This window comes from Carcharodon carcharias, chromosome 19 (assembly GCF_017639515.1).
Source record: "Carcharodon carcharias isolate sCarCar2 chromosome 19, sCarCar2.pri, whole genome shotgun sequence".
Classification (NCBI taxonomy): domain Eukaryota; kingdom Metazoa; phylum Chordata; class Chondrichthyes; order Lamniformes; family Lamnidae; genus Carcharodon; species Carcharodon carcharias.
Window position 1 is genome coordinate 105,994,993 of NC_054485.1, and position 27,653 is coordinate 106,022,645.

At 40.4% G+C, this 27,653-nt stretch overlaps 1 protein-coding gene across 1 annotated transcript; it reads right to left on the bottom strand.

Moving 5' to 3' along the window:
• Positions 1-3,541: 3,541 nt before the first annotated feature.
• LOC121291312 (myelin-oligodendrocyte glycoprotein-like) lies at positions 3,542-27,036 on the bottom strand (the record flags this gene model as incomplete). The annotated part of the gene is made up of 4 exons (XM_041212384.1): positions 3,542-3,893; positions 10,958-10,990; positions 12,551-12,670; positions 26,853-27,036. Coding segments are annotated over 4 exons (387 nt in total), but the record flags the coding sequence as incomplete, so codon positions are not given.
• Positions 27,037-27,653: the final 617 nt, after the last annotated feature.

A 27,653-nucleotide genomic window follows, 5' to 3' on the forward strand; every position in this document is an offset into this window, starting at 1 on the left:
GGATTTATAATTTTTCTCATAGGGAGGGGAAAGGGAAATATTGCCCTTTGGCATGGGAATCTAAAGATACGAAGAGTTGTAAAATGTACGTTAGCAGCGGAGACTCTCGCCCTTGTTGAGGTGGCATTTTTTTATATCAAAGATACTGGCAGAAGTTAGAAATGGAAAAGGGTATTCAGGAACGGTACCTATCGAATGTTTTATAGATAATAAGTCACTTTGGGAAAATGTTCACTCTATGAAGTGCGTTAATGAGAGGAGATTGTGAATTAACATTGCAAGCTTAAAACAGATGCTTGAGGATAAGGAGATTGCCAAGATCAAATGGATTGATAGCAGTTACACCAAAAGAGGAGCGAGCTTCAACAAGTTACTAGAGATCCTCAAAGAGGGACATCTTTCTCTTTAAGAAAAAACCACTTCTTTTGTGTGTACATATCTATAAATGTTTTTTAAAAGAGGGGAATAAGGTCAATCTATTGAATGAAAAAAATATACTGGGGTTTGCTATTACTTTTTTCTTGTGTGATTTATTTTTAAGAGGGAAATCTGTTAGGCAAGGAAACAGTTTAAAAAAAGTTCAACCTGCTATTTATTTATTTATTTATTTACTATTATTATTTATCAACTAAATCCTTTCCCTAACCCACTGACTCCATCCCTCTGCCCTGCAAGAGTCTGAATTAAGCCAATCTGTTCACTACCTAAGTGTCACATTTGGCCCCAAGATGAGCTTCTGACTAACATAATCATGCAACCACCAAGAGTGCTAACTTCTATTCTTTCTTCACCCCTGTCTCAGCTCATTTGCTGCTGAAAACCCTCATTAATGCTTTCATTACCTTTAGACCAGTGCTTCCCCAAACTATTTTCCAATGTGACCTCATTTTAACATTTAAAAATTAATGTGATCAGATGCAACAAAATACAAAATAGCAATAAAGCAGCATAGTAACATGCAGTATATAAATAAAATTCTATTATTGAACATTATATAGTAAATATGAAAATCTGAGTTATAAAGTACTTTGTAAAACTGTTATTTTTTCATGTACTTTTGTAGATTTTGGCCAAGCTCTCCATATTCCCTGATGATAGAAGTTTCACTGAAGTCCCTCTCCTCCTGTCCCCTGGCCCAGAATGACCAAACATGTGCCCTGCTGCACATTGTTCCCTATAAAGATGGTGACCGTGCATTCACCCTGCAGCACATTTTCCCCTATAAAGATGGTGGCTGTTAACTCAGGATTCTAATTGTCTAATATTTTAGGGGAAATTCTATACAAGACACATACTAAAAACAGTTTTCCCATTGAGTGTTACATGGATGTTCATTCCTTGTGGTATTATATACATTCTACAAAAAGTGTAAGTGAAATAAAGATGTAAGGATCGACCTTGCTAGAGTGAAACCAATATTACAGAGAAAGAAAACCTCCAAGATCAAATAGGGTTGCTGTAAGTCATCAATTATCTGATTGTTTCACAAAACAAAATGCTTGTATGAAGAAGAGGGGCATCTTGGAATGCAATGTTTTATATAGAATATGGAAAGTCATTTTTTCTTTCTTCTTCGATTTGTTTCAAAATATTGTTTCTAAGCATTAATTGTTAAGTTTCATTTAAAGAAAACAGGAAATCTGTTAATTGTATAAATTAAGATCAAACATTTACAGATGGGGCGTTTACTGGATAAGTACTTGAACACACATAAATAGACACTGGTGTTGGGTAGTAAGATTAGCAGCTACACATTTGTAATGTCTCACTTTGCAAACAGATTTAAAATTGAGTAAAGATTGGCTTCTGGTCTCCTCCTTCACAACTGGTTGTCAAGAGTTTAACTCAGGGGTGGTAAAATCACAGGAAGACTTGCCGGATTGGCTCCCCGATGAGATCCTGCTATCAGGGCATTTTACTGATGCTGTGAACGAATACAGACAGGAGGCGGGCGGCCCATTAACATAACTGAAGAATTTTACAGGACCATTGGCAATGGCCCTACACTGCATGGGGAGGCCACCAGGTAAATGGGGAAGGCCTCCCAGCTGTAGTCTAGGAGGGGCAAGGCCTCTTGGGCCAAAGGAGGGGCTATGAATAGGGAAGGCACTACAACCTGCCCTCGGCCCCTTTAATTTTTTTTAATTTCACATAGTTCCCGAGGTCTCCTGCATTTCTCAACAGTGACCACCTCTCACAGTGGTGCTGCTGAGGCTTCAGATCTGCCCGCCCGATAATTGGGCTTGCAGCATCAGGAGTCCGGCCTGCTGTCCTCAAATGGATGGTGGGCTCCCTGTCAACCAATTAGGAAGCCGTCTATGGTAAAAGACTTATCCACCAACAGCATAGGGGTTCCTTGCTAGCCTACAAACCCAGCTGAATGAAACTTGGACAAGCTCAGGATCCTAATCCAACCTCACTTTTAGGGCATTTAACTGACTGTAGGCACCTAAACCTGCCTCTCCTTGCCAGGGACATTTCCCACATAAAAATAGAAAATGCTGGAAAAGCTCAGCAGGTCTGGCAGCAGTGGTGGAGAGAGAAATCGAGTTAACGTTTCGGGTCTTTATGATTTCTTCAGAGCTAAAGAGAAGTAGAAATGTGATGGATTTTATACTGTTTAAGAGGGGATGAAGCAAGATAGAAGGTCAGGGATGGGTGGGAGTTCGAAAGAAGAGTCATATGGACTCAAAATGTCACCTCTCCACAGTATTTTGCTTTTATATTTCCCACATACATGTACGAAGACAAAACACAAATACAGGTTGAAGAAAAGGTTGAATTATTAACACTAATTGTGAATATGTAAAAATGCCTTCACTGTAAATTCTTCAATGTCTTCAGAATATAGATTGTGAGAAAGAAACATTTAATAAAATGTTAGAGCACAGAAGGAGGCCATTCTGCCTATCATTACAGTGCTGGCTCTTTGAAGGAGTTATCCAATGTCCCAATCCCCCACTCTTACCCTGTAGCCTTTCAAATTTCCCTGTTTCAAGTATATAATCAGTTCCCCTTTGAAAATTTCTGTTGAATCTGCTTCTACCATCATTTCAGGCAATATATTCCAGATCATAACTCATGGTGTTAAAAAAATGTCTCATCTCTCCTCTGGTTTTTTTTTGATTATTTTAAATGTGTCCTTTGATGACTTTTCATGCTGGTGCAGAAAGGTTCTTCTTATTTACTCAAGACTTCGAAATCTGCCCTTAACCTTCTCTATTGGACTTTCCCATTAAAATTGTCACAGAGGGCTTTGTCTTTGCATTAGTGCAAGTATTCTTTAAACAGTGTGAAAACTGTTGATGACTACCAGCAACCTTTCTAGCAGTGAAAATTAACTATTACAAGTAAAGAATTTCATTCCTTCAGGTCTTCAACTTTTCAAGGAGATTTTTAAAATGTGAAATCTTCAAATGACTTTTATTGTTCTTTCTGTCTCTTTTTTTCTCTTTGTGTTAATCCAATGTTTTTTCTCCATTATTTTCTGTATACAATTAAAATTGCATTCCTCTCCTTCGATTTACCCTCCTTCTCAGTCTTTCCTGAGTAAATTTCCTAATCCTTAAATCTCACAGGTTAAGGACTGTTTGTTTACTCCACAGTTCACTCAGGTCTCAAATGCTGGTTCCCTCGCTTTGCCATTATCCATTAGTACCTTCAACAATTTTGTGGGTGAATAATATTTGAGCTGAAGGGCACATGGGAATTTTAACAATGTTCTCTTACAGCAAATTATGACTCTCTATCTTTCATCAGATTACAAGTGTTGTTAACGCAGCAGATACATGGGCGAATACAAATAATGCTGTAACATGCTCAGTAGATAACATACTGCGTGGTTTAGGTAAAAAAGCGTCTCATACCTGAATCACTAACAGATTTCCACTGATCTAAAAAACAAAAAATAAAATTATAAACACAATTCATTAATCTGATTGTCACAAACATTAAAATATTGACACATTCTCCGTATCTGAAATAGTCTGAACATTGAAACTTTAGTATCTGGATGTTAACCTTGTATTTCTCTCACCTGACTCAGAAGGTTGTGGATCACTTTCCAAAGGCTTGACCACATAATCCAGGCTGACACTCCAAGTGCAGTACTGAGGGAGTGCTGCACAGTTGGAGGTGCCAGCTTTCAGTTAAGACGTTATACCCAGTCCAGTCCGACCTCTCAGGTGGACGTAAAAGATCCCATGGCACGATTTTGAAGAAGAGCAGGGAGTGCTGTCCCGGTGAACATTTGTCCCTCAGCCAACATCACTGCAATATTCCTTATTAATATTATTGCTGTTTGTGGACCTTGCTGTGCACAAATTAACTGCTGCATTTCTCACAATTCAACAATAACAGCCCTTCAGAAACACCTGCTTTGTAAAATAATTTGTGACATCCTGAAGTCATTAAAGGTATTTTTTTAATAAAACCCTCAATTATAAAACCTATCAGAGATGTTTTCTCTTTCTACATTGTCCCTGTTTCAGTAACTGACTTTGTAAGCAAGTAGCAACAATAACCCACTACCGTCGGATATATGCTGAGATGCTACATTTCCCTGGGTAACCCTGTTGTGTTTTGCTCATGTGCTCTTTGTTCATATTTGAGCTGAGACAAAAAACATCAGCTTGCTATTCATTCAAATGACATCAAGGTTCACTGACTAACACTGACCACAGGGGCCCTGTCATTTTTTCCCTTCCCCCCCACTGCAAGTTTAGCTGCAAGAGGGGTAAGGGTTCAAGCTTGGGTAGAGGTAGTAATTCAAGGTGTAGAGTCAAGGCAGGAGAGCAAAATAGTAATATGAAAAATGAGGGTCAGAGAATGGAAGGAAAGGACAGAGAGAAAAAAAACCTAAGAATACGTCAACAGTCAAGACTTGCTGTTACAAAGGTAACAAAAAGACAAAACTGAAGGCTCTCTATCTGGATGCATGAAGCATTCATAACAAAGTAAATGAATTGATGGCCCACACCAAAGTCAACAAATATGATCTGATAGCAATTACAGACATGTGGCTGCAGAACGACAAAGATTGGGTCCTTAATATTGGGGGTACATGACATTCAAGAAGAATAGGAAGCTAGCTAAAGGTGGATGGGTAGCACTGTTAATCAAAGAGGGTATTGGTGCAATAGTTAAAGATGAACTTGGTTCAGGAGATCAGGATGTAGAATTGGTTTGGGTGGAGGTGAGGAAGATAGTAGGGGGAAAAATTCATTAGTGGGAATGGTCTATAGACCCCCTAACAGTAGCCAGTGTAGGACAAAGTATTCAAGAGAAAATATTGTGTGCTTGTGATAAAGGGATGGTAATAATCATGGGTGATTTTAATCGACGCATAAACTGGAAAAATCAGATTGGCAATAGTAGCCTGGATGAGGAGTTCTTAGAATGCTTTTGAGATAGTTTCTTACAGCAGCATGTTCTGGAACCAACCAGAGAGCAGGTTATATTAGATTTGGTATTGTGTAACATGACAGGGTTAATTAATGACCTTAGAATAAAGGCACCCCTAGGTAGCAATGACCAAAAAATGATTGAATTTTACATCCAGTTTGAAAGGGAGAAGAGTGGGTCTAAGAGTAGCATCTTAGACTTAAATAAGGGTCTCTATGTGGGGATGAAAGCTGAGCTAGCTGAAGTGAACTGGGAAACTAAGCTAGAGGATAGATCAATAGAGAAGCAGTGGCAGGCATTTAAGGAGATATTTCAGAGTTTTCAGAATAAGTACATTCCTACGTGAGAGAAAAATTCTAAGGGGAGGACCCAGTATCCGTGGTTAACTAAAGCAGTTAAGGAAAGCATCAAACTTAAGGAAAAAGTGTACAGCTCCGCAAAGGTGAGTGGCAGGGCAGATGATTTAACAGAATATAAAGAATGGCAGCAAATAACGAAAAGGCTAATCAGGAGAAAGAAACTAGAGTATGAGAGGGAGCTAGCTAGAAATATAAAAATGGAAAGCAAGAGTTTCTACAGGTACTTAAAAAGGAAAAGAGTAAGTAAAGTGAGCGTTGGTCCTATAGAGAGTGACAGTGGAGAGTTAATAGTAGATCATAAGGAAATGGTGGAAGAAATGAACAAATATTTTGCTTCTGTGTTCATTATAGAGGATAAAAAAAACATTCCAGTAATAGCTACAAATCAAGAGGTGAACTGGAGAAAGGAACTTAGTGAAATTGAAATCACTTTGGGAAATAGTCATGAGAAAATTGTTGAAGCTGCGGGCTAGCAAGTCTCTGGGTCCCGATGGACTACATCTTAGGATCTTAAAAGTGATGGCTAATGAAGTAGTCAATCTGTTGGTGTTAATTTTCTAAAATTTGCTAGATTCTGGAATGGATCCTTCAGATTGGAAAGTAGAAAATATAACCCCTCTATTCAAGAAGGGAGGGAGGCAGAAAACATGAAACTATATGTCAGTTAGCTTGATGTTTGTCGTGGGGAAGTTATTCGATTTGATCATTAAGGAGGTTATTGCTGGGCACTTAGAACAGCTCAAGGCAATTGGGAAGAGTCAGCATAGTTCTGTGATAGGAAAATCATGTTTAAATAAATTATTGGAGTTTTTTGAAGGAGTAACATGAGCACTGGATAAAGGGGAGCCTGTAAACATCCTGTACTTGGATTTCCAGAAGGCATTTGATAAGGTGCCACGTCAAAGATTATTACGGAAGGTAAAAGTGCCTGGTGTAGGGGACTCGATGGTAGAACATTGGTTGGTTGGCAGAAAGCAGAGAGTATGCATAAATGGGTCTTTTTCTGATTTGCAGGATGTGACGAGTGGAGTCCCACAGGGGTCTGTACTGGGACCTCAACCTTTTACAATTTGCCTCATTGTGTTAGATGAGGGGAGTGAAGACATGGTAGCTAAATTTGCAGATGCCACAAAGATAGGTAGGAAAGTATGTTGTGAAGAGGAATGAAGCGGTTGCAAATGTATATAGATAGATTGAGTGAGTGGGCAAATGTCTGGTAAATGGAGTTTAATGTGGGAAAATGTGAAGTTGTTCACTTTGGCTTGAAGAACAAAAAAAGCAGAGTATTACTTAAATGGAGAACGGCTGCATAATTCTGAGGTGCAGAGTGATCTAAGTGTTCCAGCATGAGTCACAAAAAGTTAGTATGGGAGTACAGCGAGTAATTAAGGAGGCTAATGGAATACTATCCTTTATTACAAGAGGGATTGAACATAAAAATAAGGATGTTATGCTTCAGTTATGCAGGGCATTGGTGAGACGGCACCTCAAAAACTATGTGCGGTTTTGGTCTCCTTATTTAAGGAAGGATGTAAATGCATTGGAGGCAGTTCAAAGGAGGTTTACTAGATTGATACCTGGAATGAGTGGGTTGTCTTATGAGGAAAGGTTGGACAGACTGGGCTTGTTTCCACTGGAGTCTAGAAGAGTGAGGGGTGATTTGATTGAAGTGTACAAGATCTGAACAGCTTTGACAATGTGGATATCGAAAGGATGCTTCCTCTTGTGGGTGAATCCAGATCTAGGGGGCAGTGTTTTAAAATTAGGGATCGCCCTTTTAGGACAGAAATGAAGAGAATTCTTTTCTCTCAGAACGTTGTGCGACTTTGGAACTCTCTGCCTCAGAAGGTGGTGGAGGTCTTGAGGTCAAGGGCAGTCATTCTTCCCTCACCTCTTCAGCTCTTTTGTATGTGTTTTGGCCCAGGTTGTAATGAGGTCAGGAGCCAAGTGGCTCTGGTGGAACCTAAACTGAGCATCAGTGAACGGCGAGTGGGTAAATGCCACTTGAAAGCACTGTCGTTGACACCTTCCATCATTTTGCTGATGATTAAGAGTAGACTGAGGGGTGATGATTGGCTTGATCAGATTGTTGTTTTTTTAGAGAGATAACATACCTGGGCAATTTTCCACATTGCTGGGTAGATGTCAATGTTATAGCTGTACTGGAACTGCTTGGCTAGGGGCGCTGCAAGTTCTGGAACACAAGTGTTCAGTACCATTGTTGTTATGTTTTCAGGGTCCATAGCCTTTTCAGTATCCAGTGCCTTCAGCCATTTCTTGATATCACGTGAAGTGAATCGAATTAGCCGAAGACTGGCGTCATGTGCTAAACGGGATGCTGGGGACCTCAGCAGGAGGCCGGGATGGATCGTCCTCTTGGCACTTATGGCTAAAATTTATTGAAAATGCTTGTCTTGCCTTTTGCACAGATGTGTTGGGCTCCCCTCCATCATTGAGGATGGGAATATTTGTGGAGACTCCTCCTCCAGTTAGTTGTTTATCTACAGAGCTTTGATTTAATCTGTTGGTTGTGAGATAGCTTAGTTCTGTCAGTAGCATGCTGCTTCCTCTGTTTAGCATGCAAGTGGTCCTGTGTTGTAGCTTCACTAGGTTGCCACCTAATTTTTAGATATGCCTAGTGCTGCTCCTGGCATGCTCTCCTACTCTTTTCTGAACCAAGATTGATCCCTTGCTTGATGGTAATGATAAAATGAGGAATATGCCTGACAATGTTACACATTGTGGCTGTATACAATTCTGCTGCAGCTCATGGCCCACAGCACCTCATCAAAGCCAATATTTGAGCTGCTAGATCTGTTCTAAATTGATCCCATTTAGCACGTGTTAGTGTCACACAACATCTTCCCAGTATGAAAGTAGGATTTTGATTCTATAAGATCTGCATTATGGTCACTTCTACCAATACTATCACATACAGATGCATCTGTGACAAGTAGATTATTGAAGACACGGTCATGTTGATTTTCCTGTTGTGTTGGTTCTCTCACCATCTGCCACAGACCCAGTCTGGTCGATATGTTCTTCAGGATATATTCAGTTTTGAAGAAGTCATATTTGACTCAAAATATTAGCTCTGTTTCTCTCTCCATAGGTCTTCTCAGACCTGCTGAATACTTCCAGCATTTTCTGTTTTTGTCCTTTAGGACTTGGCCAGCTCGGTCAGTATTTGTGCCACTGAGCCTCAATTGGTGATGGACATTGAAGTCCCTCATCCAGTATGCATTCTGTGCCTTTGCTAGCCTCAGTGTTTTTAACAAGTAATGTTCAATATGAGGAGCACTGATTCATCAGTGATTCATTAATGAGGGACGGTAGTAAGTGGAAATCTTGCTCGTGTTTGCTCTGATGCAATGAGACTTCATGCATTCTGGAGTCAATGTTGTCCCATGGCTAGTCCCTCCCAAATATAAATCACTCTGTCACCACCTGTGCTGGACCTGGCCTGACATAGGGACAGGATATATGCGGGAGTAATGATGGAGGTTGCTGGAACATTGCTGGAAGGTATGTTTTGGTGAGTGTGACAGTCAACCTGTTAATGAGGATTTTGCTGGGTTGACTGTCCAGGGTGTGCCTCTGTTGTTTCTAATGTCTAGGTCAATGCCAGGTGGTCCATCCAGTTTTCCTATTCGTCTTTTCCATGGCCATTTAATACAACAAGCAGTCCATGTCCAAATGCAGCAAGGCCTGGACAATACCCTGGCTTGGGTTGACAAGTGGCAAGTAGCATTTGCGCCACAAAAGTGCCAGGCAGAAACCATCTCCAACAATAGAGAATCTAACCATTGCTCCTTGACATCCAATGGCATTAACATCTCTGAAACCCCCACTATCAGCATCCTGGATGTTACCATTGACCAGAAACGGAACTGGACTAGCCATATAAATACTGCAGCTACAAAAGCAGGTAGAGGCTAGGAATCCTGCAGCGAGTAACTCACCTCCTGACTCCACAAAGTCTGTCCACTATCTACAAGGCACAAGTCAGGAGTGTGATGGGATACTCTTCACTTGCCTGGGTGAGTGCAGCTCCCACAACACTCAAGAAGCTTGATACCACCTAGGACAAAGCAGCCCGTTTGATTTTCCCTTCCACAAACATTCACTCCCTCCACCACCAACAAACAGTGGCAGCAATGTGTACCATCTATAAGATGCACTGCAGAAACTCACCAAGGCTCCATTGGCAGCAGCTTCCAAATCCATGACCACTACCATCTGAAAGGCTAAGGGCAGCAGATTCATGGGAAGTTTCCCTCCAAGCCACTCACCATCCTGACTTGGAAATATATTGCCATTCCTTTACTGTTGCAGGGTCAAAATCCTAGAACTCCCTCCTTAACAGCACTATGGGTGTACTTACACCACAGCAACTGCAGTGGTTCATGAAGGTAGCTCATCAAGACCTTCTCAAAGGCAATTAGGGATGGCCAATAAACGCTGGCCTAGCCAGCAAAGCCCACATCCCATTCGTGAATATTAAAAAAAAATGAGTCCCTTACTCGGCCATTGGAGAAGGAATTTAAGAATCAACTACCTTTTTGGCAAAGACCAGAGATTTACCTGATGCACATTAGTGAACCAGACAGGTTTTTACAACAATCTGGTCATTATTACTAAGACTAGCTTTTTATTGTTACCCCTCTTGATGGTGATGGATGAGTGAGGATGTATCACACCGTAAGGTTAGAGATTCTCTTCCTGCTATATGAAATTAGCTTCCGCAAGTCAATATTGTTTCTAATGGATATGGTTGTACAGTAGTATGTGCCCATTATATTATCAATGCAAATCAAAATGGTCAAAAAGATTAGTTGTGTGGGAAATGGAGCTGTCACACTGGTACAGCAGTTGAATATATAAATGAGGTGCATAGTGGTAACTGTCAGTATTAACGTCCTAATATGCAAGAGGTATATATTGGAGTATTTTAGCTCACTAGAAGTTATTCATCTATTTTTAAAAGTTTTTTGTAAGCTGTTTTTTGTAGCAATATATTTATATCAAACACTGGAAAAGTATGCAAAGGTACTGCTCGGTTGGGGAATTAGGCACAAAATAATACTACACAGTCAGTTTAATAGCCATTATTTAGAAGTATAGCTGTGCCATCTGCATATCTAAACACCCAAGCCTTCTGCTGTATTATGAATATTTCAATGTTAAACTCTTACCGAATTGTTTAATAGTCTTGTCATGTTGGAGTTCTGAAAAAATCCAATCAACATAAGTTTCAGTTAATATTAAAAATGAGACATTCAATTAGACAATCTTTCACTTACTACTAACATGAATAAATGGGATTTATTCCCATTTGAAAAAGTCATCACTAGCACTTCCTCCAGAGCACCATGCATCATGTTCTTTCAACTTTAGCTGTTTAAATGATAGACATAAATTCTCTACATTTAGGTGAACTTTAATAATGTTACAAACTGATTGTTAATTCAGCAGGCAAAGTATGACTGTTCATCTTGTCTGCAAAATGTCATGATGTAATTGTTAAATGATGTAGTGAAACCAATTGTGGTTGTTAAATAATGTGGTTAAGCAAGTTGTAATAAGGGCAGAAGTAATTAAACAAACTTTGGCAAACTTAAACATGGTCTGCCCTTCTGCTGAAATACTAATTACATAGTACAGTGGTTCCTTAAACCTCAACACATGTTATAAACAAGGCAATATGTTGAGAAAAGAATTAATGGTCTAAGTATATGTATCGATGCCTTGGAAAAGCAAATGTGGTTACATATCTTGTAAAAAGTTTAGAATTTGGAAATGCATTGAAATTCTATGCAGAATTGTGACCTCTGGCATCTTTTGCAAGAAGTGCTAAGAAAAACAGGAAAGCCTGTGAGTGTCTGTGGGATAAAATATAAAGAGATTGTAACATTAGACCAGTTCAATCAGGTTAGTTTGATTAATATAACTATAATTTAATCAGGTTAGATCAGTGAGCCATCATATGATCAAGGCGGAACAATGATGTAACCCAGATCTAATCAATGGCTTGAGCACCCTGAAAAGGATAAAAGTGAGATGCTTCAAGGCATCAGTGTACACCAACTGAAGAGAAATCAGAGATCATCAGTCAACAGTGAAGACACACGTACCACTATCCATCAGAGCCCTGCAGACCGATGTTCAACTGAACTGACTGTATATCTCTGCCTTTGTTAAGCACTTGGTACTTAACGTGAAGTATCTTAATAAATCTTTTGGGCTTGTTTCAACTCACCTGTACCCAGAGCGGTCTGTGGTTAGTCATGAATGGGTTAGTCTGGATTTAGCCAGAAACTTACAATTCATGTGGTCCATATGAACATACAAATTAGGAACAGGAGTAGGCCATTCAGTCCCTGGAGCCTGCTACACCATTTGATAAGATCAAAGCCGATCTCACTGCCTCAACTCCACGTTTCTGTCTACCCCTAGACCCTTTGTCAATCAAAAATGGTGTGATACTGTGTAATGGATTTAGTTCTAGGGACGACTGGGTGAAAGGTGGAAGAATAAAATGAAACACAATTTTTTTTTTTACACATAAGAAAAATTAAAAACAAGAAGACCCCTGAACAAAAGATTTCTTCGATATGCCATTGATTTCATTAGAACAGCCCCTTCTCCTCCCATCCAGGCCAAAATTATAATGGCTGAATTATTACATTTACAAGGACACACATGTATAATAGAAAAAAACCTAGTTCAGTTTCCACATTTTTGTTGAATCCGTATTTACCATTGGCACCACTGAATTGAGACCGTACCTTTGATGTTTCTAAGTTGTTTCACAATCCAAACGATCCCAGTAGTAAAAGCTACTATCAGAAGACAGAGGATTACAGATAAAAACACCAGCCAACCTGAGACAGTCGGGAAGAAATCATCTGCAAAGTAATCAGCAGTGAATTATATGATATGACCTGCAACATATTCCAAAGTAATCATTCTCTTAAATTGCCTAATTTTCAAACATTCGTTCATGGGATGTGGGCATTGCTGGTTAGGCCAGTATTTATTGCCCATGCCTAATTGCCCTTGAGTCGAAAGCTTATGACCCCTGAGTTAAAGACAAGAGTTTCCACCAGGCAGATGGGCAGTTAAAACCACTCAGATTACTGACCTGTCCTCGAGTAACTCAGATCCCACCAACCACGATTTTTATATAGACTTCTCAAAGCATGGCTAATCCATTGCCCCAAACTGGCTTCTTTTAAACATATGGATTAGAGTGTTATTGGGCCCAGCCTGTAATTTTAAATTGGGAAGCCAAGTTTATTTGAAGAGGGTAGACAAGTGAAGAGATCTTGAAAGGTCTTCATTATCTTTGTGGGGCCTAGAGTGCCGATTTGCTCTCCAGGCCCCACAAGGAAAATTTAGGCCTCCCATACCGAATATCCCCCAACCCCCAATCCTTTCCCCAGATCTACCTGGATTCTAGTCGACAGGCATAGGTTTTCCAAAGGCAGAAAATTAATGAGGTCTGGGGGTTAAAGTAACACAGGCCTTATTTCCGCAGCAGCAGACAAGTTTCCAATTGTGTGAGCCTTCATCTCCTTCTCCCCATTAGGATTTTGAAAGCTAAGGCATTCAAACATGAACATTAAATTACAGAATTAAAAGGTACATAAGGGAATTAATTGGCTCAACTTAAATGTTGTGAAAGGTTGGCAAGTGAGTGCAGCTTTGGAGCTGAGTGTATAGCTGTTCTTGTTTGAATGCCTTGGTGAGTGGGCGAGTTCTGTAAGGAGGGGAAGGAGGTGTTCCTTTCCTTTTGCTTGTTCTACCTTTTCCACCCTGTAGGAATTGGTTATTACTCTACTACTGGGGAATCAGCTAGCTGCTTGGTGAGTATCTCGTAAGTGGTTAAGGTCTGCTCCAGTCCTCAAGTTTAAAATACTATACGACCTGGTGGCAAAGTTAATGAAATATATATAAAAAATGAAAATAAGTAAGTGAATAATATAATTCTGTAATTAATTAAAACACATTAAGGATGGCAGGACAGGTGATGTCTCAAGGCTGTATGTGGGAACTCCTGGATGCCAGTGTGATCCAGGGCAAATGCGTCTGCAGTAAGTATTTGCAACTCAAGGAGCTTCAACTCAGGGTCATTGGGCTGGAGGCTGAGCTGCAGGCTCTGCAAAACATTAGGGAAGGGGAAAGTTACCTGGATGCTTTGTACCAAGAGGCAGTCAAACCACTTAGGATAGGGTCTTCTGATTTGGTCAGTGGTCAGGGACAAAAGGGTGTGACTAAGAGTGAGACGGGTATGGGGACCCAGAGTGCAGGAGGCTCAGCCTTTGCAATTGTCCAATGGGTTTGAGATTCTCTCAGCTTTTCTGGATGAGAGCTGGGGGCTGCAGAGCGGATGAACAAATTGACCATAGAACTGGAAGCAATTCAAGTGAGGGGAGCAAAAGGAATGTAGTGATAGCTGGGGACAGTATTGTGAAGGGGATTGACACAGTTGTCTGCACCAAAGAGCAATATTCCAGATGGCCGTGTTGCCTGCCCGGTGCCAGGGTTCGGGATATCTGCTCAGGGCTAGAGAGCAACTTGCACTGGGGGAGGGGGACGATCCAGTTCTCGTGGTCCATGTAGATACCAGCGACCTAGGTAGAACTAGGAAAGTGCTTTTGCATAGAGTATGAGGAGCTATGCACTGAATTGAAAAGCAGAACCTCAAGAGGTAATAATGTCTGGATTATTACCTGACCCACATGCAAATTTGCCTAGGGTACCTAAAATTAGAGAGATGAATACTTGGCTCAAAGACTGGCATGAGGCAAATGGGTTCCAGTTTGTTGTGCACTGGCACCAGTACTGGAGAAAGAGGGGGCTGTGCCATTGGGATGGTCTACACCTGAACCATGTTGGGACCAGTCTTCTAGCCAGCAGCATAACAAGGGACGTGCAGAGGGTTTTAAACTAAATAGTGGGTTAAGGGATCAAATTTGGGAAGATGTGGTAAATCAAAGGGTAGAGAAAAGACAAGAGAGAAAAGTATTAATGTGGGAAATGATAAATAGACCATGACAGAAAGGGACAGAAATTACAGGGAGTGCAAATCTAAGAGTAAATCAGCAGATAAGGCTAAAGGTTACAAAGATAATAAAAAGATAAAATTAAAGGCTATATCTGAATGCACATTACATTCAAAACAAAATAGATGAACTGAGAGCACAAATAGAAATACTAAAGTACAATTTCATGGCCATTACACAGACATGGCTGCAGGATGACATAGCTTGGGACCTGAATATTGAAGGGTACGTGACACTTAGGAAGGACAGGACACTTGGAAAAGGTGGAGGGGTGGCTCTCTTAATTAATGATGGTATTAGCACATTAGAGAGGGATGACCTAAGTTCAGGAAACCAGGCTGTAGAAACGGTTGGGTAGAGATAAGAAATGATAACGGCAAGGCCCCCTGAAAGTAACTATACAGTAGGACGGAATTAAGGAAGAAAGAATAGGAGCTTGTCAAACAGGTACAGCAATAATCATGGGGGATTTTAATCTGCATATGGACTGGAAAAATCAGATTGGCAAAAGGTAGCCTAGATGAGGAATGCATTGAATGTTTTCAGGATAGTTTCTAAGAACAGCATGCCCTGGCACCAACCAGAGGGCAGGCTATACTAGACCTGGTTTTGTGCAACGAGATAGGATGAATTAATAAACTCAAAGTGAAGGCCTCCTAGGTAACAGTGACCATAATAAGATTGAATTTTACATTCAGCTTGAGGGACAGTGCTTCCAAGGCTAGTATTTTAAACTTAAATGAGGGCAATTATGAAGGCATGAAAGCATAGAAAGTTAAAGTGAACTGGCAAATTAAGTGAAGAGATAGGTTAATAGAGATACAATGGCGGACATTTAAAGGGATATTTTATAATACGCAGAATAGATACATTCCAGCGTGAGAGAAAAATTCCAAGGAGAGGACCCACCATCCGTGGTGAACTAAAAAAAATTAAAGGTAGTATCAGACTTAAAGAAAAAGCATGTCATTGCACAACGATAGGGTGGCAGGTCAGAGATGGGATAGAATACAAAACACAGCAAAGAATGACCAAAAGATTGATAAGGAAGGAAAATTTAGAGCAAGAGAGAAAGCTAGCCAGAAATATAAAGACAGATAGTAAAGAGAAATTTAAAGATAGTAACTATAGACCGATCTGGCTGAGCCCTAAAGGGAATAGCTGCTAAACTGGGTCTGTAGCAGGTGCTGAGGGTACCAACAAGAGAGAAAACCATACATGACCTCATCCTCACCAACCTGCATGCTGTAGATACATCTGTCCATGACAGTATTGCTAGGAGTGACAACCACACAGTCCTTGTGGAGACGACAACCCGTCTTCACATTGAAGATACCCTCCATCATGTTGTGTGGCACTATTACCTTGCTAAATGGGATAGAGTTTGAACAGATCTAGCAACTCAAGATTGGGCAACTATGAGGCGCTGTGGGCCATCAGCAGCAGAAGAATTCTACTCAACCACAATCTGTAACCTCATGGCCCGGCATATTCCGCACTCTACCATGATCACCAAGGCAGGGGATCAACTCTGGTTCAATGAAGAGGGCATGACAGGAGCAGCACCAGGCATACCTAAAAATGAGGTGCCATGTTGGTGAAGCGACAACACAGGCCTACTTCCGTGCCAAACAGCATAAGTAGCAAGTGATAGACAGAGCTATGCGATTCCACAACAATCGGATCAGATACAAGCTCTGCAGTCCTCCCATACCCAGTCGTGAAAGATAGTGGACGAATAAACAACTCACTGGAGGCGGAATTTCCACAAATGTCCTCATCCTAAATGATGAGGGAGCTCAGCACATTAGCGCAAAAGATAAGGCTGAAGCATTTGCAACAATCTTCAGCCAGAAGTGCCGAGTGGATGATCCAACTCGGCCTCCTCCAGAGGTCCCCAGCATCACCGATGTCAGTCTTTAGCCAATTTGATTCACTCCACGTGAAATCAAGAAATGGCCAAAGGCACTGAACACTGCAAAGGCTATGGGACGTGACAATATTCCGGCAATAGTGTTAAAGATTTGTGCTGTGGAACTTTCTGCCCCCTAACAAAGCTGTTCCAGTACAGCTACAATACTGGGGCATCTACCTAGCAATCTGGAAAATGGCCTGTACACAAACAACAAGACAAATCCAACCCAGCCAATTACCGTCCTATCAGTCTACTCTCCATCATCAGTAAAGTGATGGAAGGGGTCATCAACAGTGTTATCAAGTGGCACTTGCTTAGCAATAGCCTGTTCACTAATGCTCAGTCTCTGTTCCATCAGGGCCACTCAGCTCCTGACCTCATTACAGCCTTGGTCCAAACATGGACAAAAGAGCTGAACTCCAGATGCGAGGTGAGGTGAGAGCGATTGCCCTTGATATCAGGGTAGCATTTGACCAAATGTGGCATCAACGAGCCCTAGCAAAACTTGGGTCAATGGGAATCCAGGGAAAGTTCTCCGCTGGTTGGAGTCAAAACTAGCACAAATGAAGATGGTTATGATTGCTGGAGGTCAATCATCTCAGTTCCAAGACATTACTGCAAGAGTTCGTCAGGGTAGTGTCCCAGGCCCAAGCATCTTCAATTGCTTCATCAATGTCCTGCCTTCCATCATAAGGTCAGAAATGCGGATGTTCGCTGATGATTGCCCAATGTTCAGCACCATTCGCGACTCCTCAGATACTGAAGCAGTCCATGTCCAAATGCAGCAAGACCTGGACAATATCTAAGCTTGGACTGACAAGTGGCAAATAACATTCATGCCATACAAGTGCCAGGTAATGACCATCTCCAACAATAGAAAATCTAAGCATCATCCCTTGATGGACCTCATCTCAGGGTCTTAAAAGAAGTGGCCAGTGAGATAGTTCATGTGTTGGTTTTAATTTTCCAAAATTCCCTAGATTCGGGGAAGGTTCCATTCAATTGAATAAGAACAAATGTAACTCCTTTATTCAAAAGGGAGGGAGACAAAAATCAGGAAACTAGGTCAGTTGGCTGTCATAGGGAAAATGTTGGAAGCTATTATTAAAGTGCTATAGCAGGGCACTTGGAAAAATTCAGGGTAATCAGGCAGTGTCAACATGGTATTGCGAAAGGGAAATCATGTTTAACCAATTTATTGGAGTTCTTTGAAGAAGTAACATGCTGTAAATAAAGGGGAACCAGTGGATGTGCTGTATTTAGATTTCCAGACGGCATGTGATAAACTGCCATTTCAAAAGTTATTGTAAAAAGTAAAAGCTCATGATGGAGGGCGTAACATATTGGCGTGGAAAGAAGATTGGCTAGCTAACAGGAAACAGAGAGTAGGCATAAATAGGTCTTTTTCTGGTTGGCAAGATGTAATAAGTGGTGTGCCATAGGGATCAGTGCTGGGGCCTCAACTTTTTACAATTTATATCAATGACTTGGATGAAAGGACTGAAGGTATGGTTGCTAAATTTTCCAATGACGCAAAGATAGGTAGGATAGTAAGATGTGAAGAGGACACAAGGAGGCTACAAAGGGATATAGATAGGTTAAGTGAGTGGCCAAAGACCTCGAAATTGGAGTATAATGTGGGAAAGTGGGAAATTATCCATTTTGGCAGGAAAAAAAAGAAGCATATTATCTAAATAGTGAGGAATTGAAGAGCTTTGAGATGTAGAGGGATCTAGGGGTCCTAGTGTGTGAATTGCAAACGGCACAGCAAGTCATTAGGAAAGTTAAAAGAATGTTATAATTTATTGCAAGGAGAATTGAATTCAAAATTAGGGAGGTTATGCTTCAGTTATACAGGGCATTGATGAGACCTCATCTAGAGTATTGTGTAAAGTATTGGTCACCTTATTTAAGAAAGGATGTAAATGCGTTGGAAGCAGGTCAGACAAAGTATACCAGGCTAATACCTGGAATGGGCGGGTTGTCTTAAGAGGAAAAGTTGGACAGGCTAGGCTTGTATCCACTGGAGTTTAGAAAAGCAAGAGATGACTTGATTGGATCACAGAATTGTTACAGTGTAGAAGGAGGTCATTCGGCCCATCATGCCTGCACCGGCTCTTTGAGCATTTTAACTCAGTGCCAAGTTCCTGCCTTTTCCCTGTAACCCTGCGCATTGTTTCTATTTAAATAATTATCCAATGCCTCTTGAATGCCTCACTTGAACCTGCCTCCAACACACTTCCAGGCAGTGCATTCCAAATCCTAACTACTCGCTGTGTGAAAAAGTTTTTTCTCACCTCGCATTTGTTCCTTTTGCAACACACTTTAATACTGTGCCCTCTGGTTCTTGATCCATTTACGAGTGGCAACAGTTTTTCCCTATCTACTCTTTCCAGGCCCATCATGATTTTGAAAACTTCTTTCAACTCTCCTCTTAGCGTTCTCCTCTTCAAGGAAAACAGTCGCAAATTCTCCAACCTTTCATCATAACTGAAGTGTCCCTGGAGCCATTTTTGTAAACCACTTCTGCGCTCTCTCCAATGTGTTCACATCCTTCCTATAGTGTGGCCCCCAAAACTGTACACAATACTCCAGCTGAGGTCAAACCAGTCCTTGTTACGTCCTGTATAAGTTCATCATTACCTCCCTGCTCTTGCACTCTATGCCCCTACAAATGAAGTCTAGAATATTGTATGCTTTAGAAACAAGCCCTCTCTACCTGTCTTGCCACCTTTTAACGACTTATGGACATAAACACTCTCTGCTCCTGCACACCCTTTAGAATAGTCTCCTTTATTTTATAATGTCTCTTCATGTTCTTTGTACCAAAGTGTACCATTTCACACTTCTTTGCATTGAACTTTATCTGCCACCTATATCTGCCCATTCCACCAATGCGTCAATGTCCTTTTGAAGTTCTACACTGTCCTCCTCACAGTTTACAAGTTCTCCCAGGTTTGGTGTCATCTGCAAACTTTGAAATTGTCCCATACACACCCAAGATCTAGATCGTTTATATATTTGAGGAAAAGCAAGGGTCCCATACCCGGCCCCTGGAGAACTCCACTACAAACCTTCTTCCAGCCCAAAAAATACCTATTAACCATTACTCTGTTTCCTATCCCTCAGCCACTTTTGTATCCACATTATTACTGTCCCTTTTGTTCCATATAAGATCTTGAGGGGTCTTGACAGGGTTGCTGTGAAGAAGATAATTCCTCTTGTGGGATAATCTAGTACTAGGGGTCACTGTTTAAAATTAAGGGATTGCCCATTCAGGACAGATATGAGGAGAATTATTTTCTCTCAGAGGGCTGTGAGTCTTTGGAATTCTCTTCCTTAAAAGGTGGTGGAAGCAGAGTCTTTGCATATTTTTAAGGCAGAGGTAGATATATTCTTGCTAAGCAAGGGATGGGAGGGGGCGCTGTGAAAGCTTATTAAGGGTAGTTGGGAATGCGGAGCTGAGGTTACAATCAGCTCAGCCATGACGTCGTTGAATGGCATAGCAGGCTCAATGGGCCAAGTGGCTTATTCCAGCTCCTAATTCCTATGTTCATAGGTCTGTGTTCAAATCCCAGCAAAAATTTGAATTCCGTTCATTTGACGTTAAAATTCATATCAGTTTTTTGAAGAAATTATTTGGAAATTAAAAAGTTAGCAACAGCAAAACAAAACAGCGGTCGGAATGTCATTAAAAAAAACAATTGTTTGACAAGTTTCCTTTCATGAAGGAAACCTAACCTCCCGATCTGGCCTACATGTGACTCTGGTCCTGCACCAATGTGGTTAACTTTTAATTGCACTCAAAAGTGGCCAAACAAGCCAATCAGTTTTACCAAACAGTTACAAAGATGTTCATTGATTCTAGAAGAAGGCCAGCAACCATCTTAAGGCAACTAGGCATGAATAGTACTTGGTTATTGAGAAATGATAGACAAAAACTACTTGGCAAACTATGTTTGAGAGGTTCAGACAATTCGTTCACCTTTGCCTTCCTCTGTTATGTTTTCCAGACTTTATTTCATTATTGAAAAGTGCTTTCTGCACAAGAGTCAGAATTTTCCCAGGCGCAAGACCATTGACAGGGCCTCGCACAAGTGATTATGTCATATTGGAGGCTTCCACTCAAGATCTTTCTTTTGCTGCAAAACTCCTTAAATTAACTCAAGTTTCATCCCTGATTTCTTTCCCATAACTTGATAATTTACAATGTACTTGTTTATTCCAACTAGTACCTTTGGATCCAACACAATTTGAAATGCATTCCATATTTAGATATACATACAGTGACCTTCATTGTTCTCCAAGAAGTTGCATGATTTCCTTAGATAATAAGAAAAGAACGTATACATTTTGTGTAGATTGGATATAATGTAGATTTCTTTTCTTTGTTGTTTGCACATCCCAAGAGGCAGAATTGCTGCAGCATGTTGGTCAGTTTCTAAGGTTTACAAAAATCTACTGAATGGGGGAGTATAAAGGGACTTTATAGTCTTTTCTTTCCCCTTCTATCTGTTCCACAGCACATTTTTCCTTTCTATTTTTTCTTAACTTTTCTTCCTTCCCCTCAGTATCTCTCCAAAGTTCCGACAAATTTCTGTCTATACTCCCTTTGAGCTTACTTTTTGAAACTAATTTTATCGTTGACTGTAGTTATTCTCAATCCTTCCCCACTTGCTCTAAGATTTAATTGTCCCCTGTTATATCCAAGAGAAACAAATGCTATCAAGACAAACAACAGTTAATACAGAGCAGCAAGAAACAAGAGAGTTTTAGTTTATGAAGGCTAGGCCTTGGATCAAGATAAGATGAAGCATATAGTGTTCCAGCAAAGCATCTTTTCCTGGAAAATTGACAGAAGGGGGCTTCACAAATGGAAAATTTCTGGAGAAAGGTGAAAGGAAGGTGGATAGCTTTCCGCGTGGATTAAAGTCATGGTTAAACCAAAGGTTGTAGAAAATTATTAGGCACTGTGCTTTTCAAAGAAGCTTCATAGTTTGGCTTGTCAGTATAGTAAACCAAATCCATCCCCTGGAAAAAGGTATAAAAGATTAAATGCATCAGAGATCTTTACTGCAGGGGTGAGAAACCAGAACTACAATCTAAGTATTGAGATCTCAAGGAGAGAGCCTGACTAATCATCAAGAGAAGAATCTGCAATCACAAGAGCTGGCCACTTCGGGTGATTGTATGAACAGAGTTAATAGCATTATTGAGTTAGATATTGGCTAAGTATTTACTTGTTGGGGGTAAAGTAACATATTTGAGCATTCTGATGCCAGATATCAATGAAACAGTTATTTACTGGAAGCAAAATAACAAAGCAGCTGTTGTGTTTTTTATTATAATCTTCTCTCTTCCTTTCTCAACATGTTAAATCTATTCATTTTCTGTTATCATTTCAATTTTCGTAATCATATCAAATCCGTAATCCTGGGAAATAACTCTTAAGCATAACGACCTTATCAATGAGTCATCAATTTGTTGTCTTACAGTTCTTTTTTTAATTATTCATTCATGGGATGTGGGCTTTGCTGGCTGGGCCAGCATTTATTGCCCATCCCTACTTGCCCTTCAGAAAGTGGCGGTGAGGTGCCTTCTTTAACCGCTGCAGTCCATGTGGTGTAGGTACACCCACAATGCTGTTAGGAAGGGAGTTCCAGGATTTTGACCCACAAATTAAGTTGAGTGCTTTATAAAAAGATAAGAATGTCTACAGTAAAATGCAAAAAAACAAAACCAAATGTTCTAGTTACGTGTAAACCCCAAAAAATCGAAAACAAGATAGGTTTAAGAAAACTAGTCACTTCTCTTGCCTGTGCTCCGGTATGTGTGATTATTTATGGAGATGAACAGAAATTACAGGCAGAATTTTAATGGAACGGACCTTCTCACAGCTACAGGGTAGAGGGTGGACAGTGGGCAGCAGCAAAACAAGAACCTGATCATTGCAACAGGAGCTTTGCTGTGGCTGTTTCACTCATTGGGGTTTAGAAGAATGAGGAATGAGGAATGAGAGGTGATCGTATTGAAACATAGAAGATTATGAGGGGGTAGATGCTGAAAGGATATTTCCTTATATGGGGGAAGGTCTAGATGGTCTAGAACTGGGGGAATAGTTTAAAAATAAGGATGCTCCCTTTTATGACAAAGATGAGGAATTTCTTCTCTGGAAAGTGGAGTTAAGGCAACAATCTGATCAGCCATGATCTTATCAAATGCTACTCCTGCTTCCACTTATGATCCTATGATCTTAGATCCCTCTGTACGACAGTATTCTGCAATGTCTTCGCATTTGGGTAATATTCTGATTTTCTATTCTTCCCACAAAAGTGAACAAACTCACATTTTCCCACATTATGGCCAGGATTTTCCCCTTGGTGATTTGGGAGTGGGGCCCACTCACTGAGGGGAAAATGACGGGGGATGACATCGGGAGGAACCCCCAACGTCATCCCGGTCCCTTTAACTATTCACGAAGGCGAGCGGACAGCAAAATCAGCTGTCTGCCCGCCGACCCGTCAATGGCCAATTAAGGCTATTGACAGGCTAATTAACATTATTAAACACCCTGCCCGGCCAACCTTAAGGCTGGCGGGCAGGCCAGGAGCCCCAGCTGGCTGCAGATTATTAATGAAACTTCATCCACAGGCGGGATGAGGTTTCATGTCCGTATTTTAAAAATTTAGTAAATTTTATGTGTTTATTATTAACATGTCTCATCTCGTGTGGAGGAAGCGCTTAGCCTTAATTAGCCCGCCCAATCAAAATGGCGGCGGGCCCCATTCCAGTGGGGCCTGCCCACCCATTGAGGCAAGAATTCTGCCCTATATTCCATCTGGCAATTTTTACTCACTTAACCTACTTATGTCCTTTCCAGACAGTTTGTGTCTTTTTAAGTGGAACCTCATTGAATGCCCTTTGGAAATCCAAATGCCCTACATCTACTGGTTCCCCTTTATCCATCCTGTTTGTTACATCCTCAAAGAACCGTAATAAATTTGTCAAATACGATTTCTCTTTCACAAAGCCATGTTGACTCTACATGATTGTACTATGATTTTCCAAATGTCCTGCTACTATTTCTTTTATAATGGGTTCCAGCATTTTCCCAATGACACGTTAGGCTCACTGGCCTATGATTTCCTGATTTCTGTGCCCTTCCTTTCTTGAATAGGCGTGTAATATTTGCAGTTTTCGAATCCCTTGGAACCTTTCCACAATCAAGAGAATTTGGTACATCACACCAATACATCCACTATCATTGCAGCCCCAGCTTTTGAGACCCTAGAATGCCAGCAATCAGGTCTAGGGAATTTATCAGCCTTTAGTCCCAATAGTTTTCTTGGTACTTTTTCCCTGTAGTGAACGTGATAGTTTTAAGTTCCTCCCTTCCTTCCCCCCCTGGAGTTCTACTAATCTTAGGATGTTTTTGTGTCTTATTGTGTGAAGAGAGATACAAAATATCTGTTCAAAGTCTCCGCCATTTTCTTGTTTCCCATTATTAGTTGCCCAGACTCACCCTCTAAGGGACCAATGCTCACGTTATATATTCTCTTCCTTTTTATATATTTGTAGAAGCTTTTGTTGTCTGCATTTATATTTCTTTTCCCTCATACTCCAGTTTGTCCCTCTTTATTTTTATCAAAAGACTAAGATGGTAGAGACTCCTATCCAATACCATGGCTCGAGGATTGAATTGGATTTAGCCTTTAAAGTAAGAAGCTTCATAAAACAAACTATAACACTGAGCCACCATAAGGAGATATTATGTCAGATGACCAAAAGCTTGGTCAATTGGTCAAAGTGTTTTGTTTTAATGAGTGCCTTAAAGGAACATGCCTTTGAAAAGAAGGTTTGGAAAGAATATAGCTATTTTTGTTAAGGTTCATCCCAAGCAACTCCATAACACAGGACTTGATGTTAATTAATTAATTAACACTGTTCCACTACTCTCAGTGTAAAATCCTGCAAAATCCCTACATTGGGTTTTCTTGCTAATTAGCGAGAACTAACTAAGCACGACTTGTTGTATGCTTCTTTCATTTCATTGCTACAATGAGCATTTTTGTACTATTTGTAATACACCCTGGGTAAAAGCAGTTGAAAGGTGGCTTGGTGGGGAATTGAGGTTTGGGCTGTTAGTGACCAAATCAACAAAAGGCAGACATCAGCAGGAACCTAGCAAACTGAAAACAGACAACTTGCTATGTGGGAATAAAGAGATAAACAACTTCCAGAGGGCAGAGAGAAACAGTAGCACCTTGAAACCCAGACAAGACACCTGGATTCCAAGGCCACCATGTTTTTCACTCTGGCATTGGAATGTTGGCTCCCTGTACCAGGAACAGAGCATGGGAAGCCAATCGCTGAAATGTGGCTTGGGTGGGCACAAATGCTTCAATGACAGGTTTTATAATTAGTCCATTCAAATGATCCCTAGGCATTGATTGGGTTAAATCAGTCTCCGTAGACTTTATTATGTCAAGGATTTATAAGAAGAGATTCCCTGAGCACAGGGACTTGTAAAGGTTTTATATTGCATGGACTGGTGCCATGGCAGCTGGGACAGACCAGGGAGAATTTATGTGGAAATGGCACTTCTACTCAGAGTGAAATGGTAATTTTGTTGTGCTTTGACACTACTCAGACATTAGCACATATCAGGTCTTATATATGCTGAATAAAATATAACCGCTGTCACCAATAGGGTCAAAGTGATAACTTTGAATCATTTCGAAGTTCAGCAAAAGAGTATAAAGAAGTATATAACTCCCTGAACTCCAAAAGCACACTGAGATAAGTATCATCTATTTCTGAAGGACCATCAACAAGCTGATGGATTTTTACCTGTCCAAACTTATTGATCTTTCAGTGCAAAGAGCTGTCCACGACTGTGTGTTGTAGACTGGCACATTCTGAGGCCCAGGACTACATACTGTCAGCTTGAATCAAAGACTGCAAAGTCTCGCTGAGGAGAGACTGCAGTCTAAGGCCCTCCCATCATATATACACAGGGGCTGGAACCCATGGTCAGCAATATTTAACTCATGAGAGATATTAATATATAATTGAGTGATAATATAATCAGAATGTTCTTGTGAAATGACTCCTAGAACATGAACTAAATTTCATCTCAAAATAAATATACATTTTTTATTCATTCCCAGGATGTGGGCTTCACTGGCCCATCCCAAATTGCCCTTGAACTGAGTGGCTTGCTGGGCCATTTCCTAGGGCATTTAAGAGTCAACCACATTGCTGTAGGCCAAACCAGATAAGGATGGCTGATTTCTTCCCCAAAGGACATCAGTGAACCACATGGGCTTTTATAACAATTGACAATGATTTCATGGTCATCATTAGACTGTTAATTCAAGATTTTTAAAAAAAAATTCAAATTCCACTATGTACCATGGCAGGATCTGAACATGGGTCTCCAGAGCATTACCCTGGGTATGGGGAATTACAAGTCCAGTAACAATACTGCTATGCCACCACCTCCCCAACATTGGTTATTGAACAATCTCGCAACTAACATAAAAGGCAATCCAAATGTCCTCTAGCGGCATATAAATTGTACAAAGGTAATAAGAGGAAGAGCTGGGTTGATTAGGGATCAAAAGGGGATTTACAAATGGTGGCAGAGGTCATAGCTGAGGTACTAAATGAGTATTTTGTATCAGTCTTTACCAAAGAACAAGATGCTGCTGAAGTCATAGTGAGAGAGGAGATAGTTCAGAGATTGGATGGGCTAAAAATTGATAAAGAGGTATTAGATAGGCTGGCTGTACTTAAAGTGAGGGACAGGAAGTCTTGTGGTGATTTGGCCAAAGACCATTTCAAACTCACCCATTTTGCTACAGCATTCAACCAACCCTATTATAGGGTAGTAAACATACCTGCTTCATGCAGGCACACTCTCCCCTGCTACAGGAATAGTGGAACTGGCAGCTTTTCTACTTACAGGAGTATTTTCTTTATGAAATGTACCAGTGCACCAATATTGTAACAAAGAGAAGATTTTTTTAAAAGAAGCAATTGAACTTTGACTAAAAAATTAGCTTAAAAACATGCTATAATTTGTAAGTAGATGCATTCACTAACCTCCAACTTTCAGCTCTATCTCAGTTTCTTCAATATCTGTTTTATCATCAACTGTGCATAGGTATTTCCCCTCATCAAACACCCTTGTGTTCTTTATTCGAAGAGAAACATTTCCTTTGGTCACTTCATCCTTAAACAGTTCAGTCCTTCCTCTGTAATCCTTGTGTTGAGCAACAGTGTCATCTTATCCGTTTCTGTATGCGTGTACTGGTAAACCAAAGTCTGATTTAAACCATCGCACCACCATGTTGCTGACAAATCTCTCTGGTACAAGCTGACAATCCAAGAGGGCATCTTCACCCACAATGGCTATAACAGGTTGACTTGGTCCAGTAACTGTGAATTTACCTGTGGAATTATTATCTGATGAAATTACTTCAGCTTTTCTTAATTATTAAACTTAAAAATGAGTGTTGTGTCATTAGAATTCACTTTAAACTAAACAATTAGAAACAAATCCCTTAATCTATTATTCTAGTAGCTGTTGGGAGAAAAAAGATATTTTTCTAAACCACTGTTTTACAAAAGATATTGTCATGATCCCAAACCAAAAAAAAACTAAGTTACTGAATAAACAACAAGAAAACCAAAGGGCAAGATTTTATTTCTGTACTTTACTTGAACAATCAGATCAAAATCAACATAAATGAAATATTAATTAACTAGCAAATTGTGGCCAATATAAACTATAAATTACACGTTAAATAACTAATAAATCCACAAGACCTACCTTTGTTGTATGGGCAGTGCACTCAATGGCACTAATTTCAGCCACAAAGCTCGGAACCTCCTCAGGTAGAA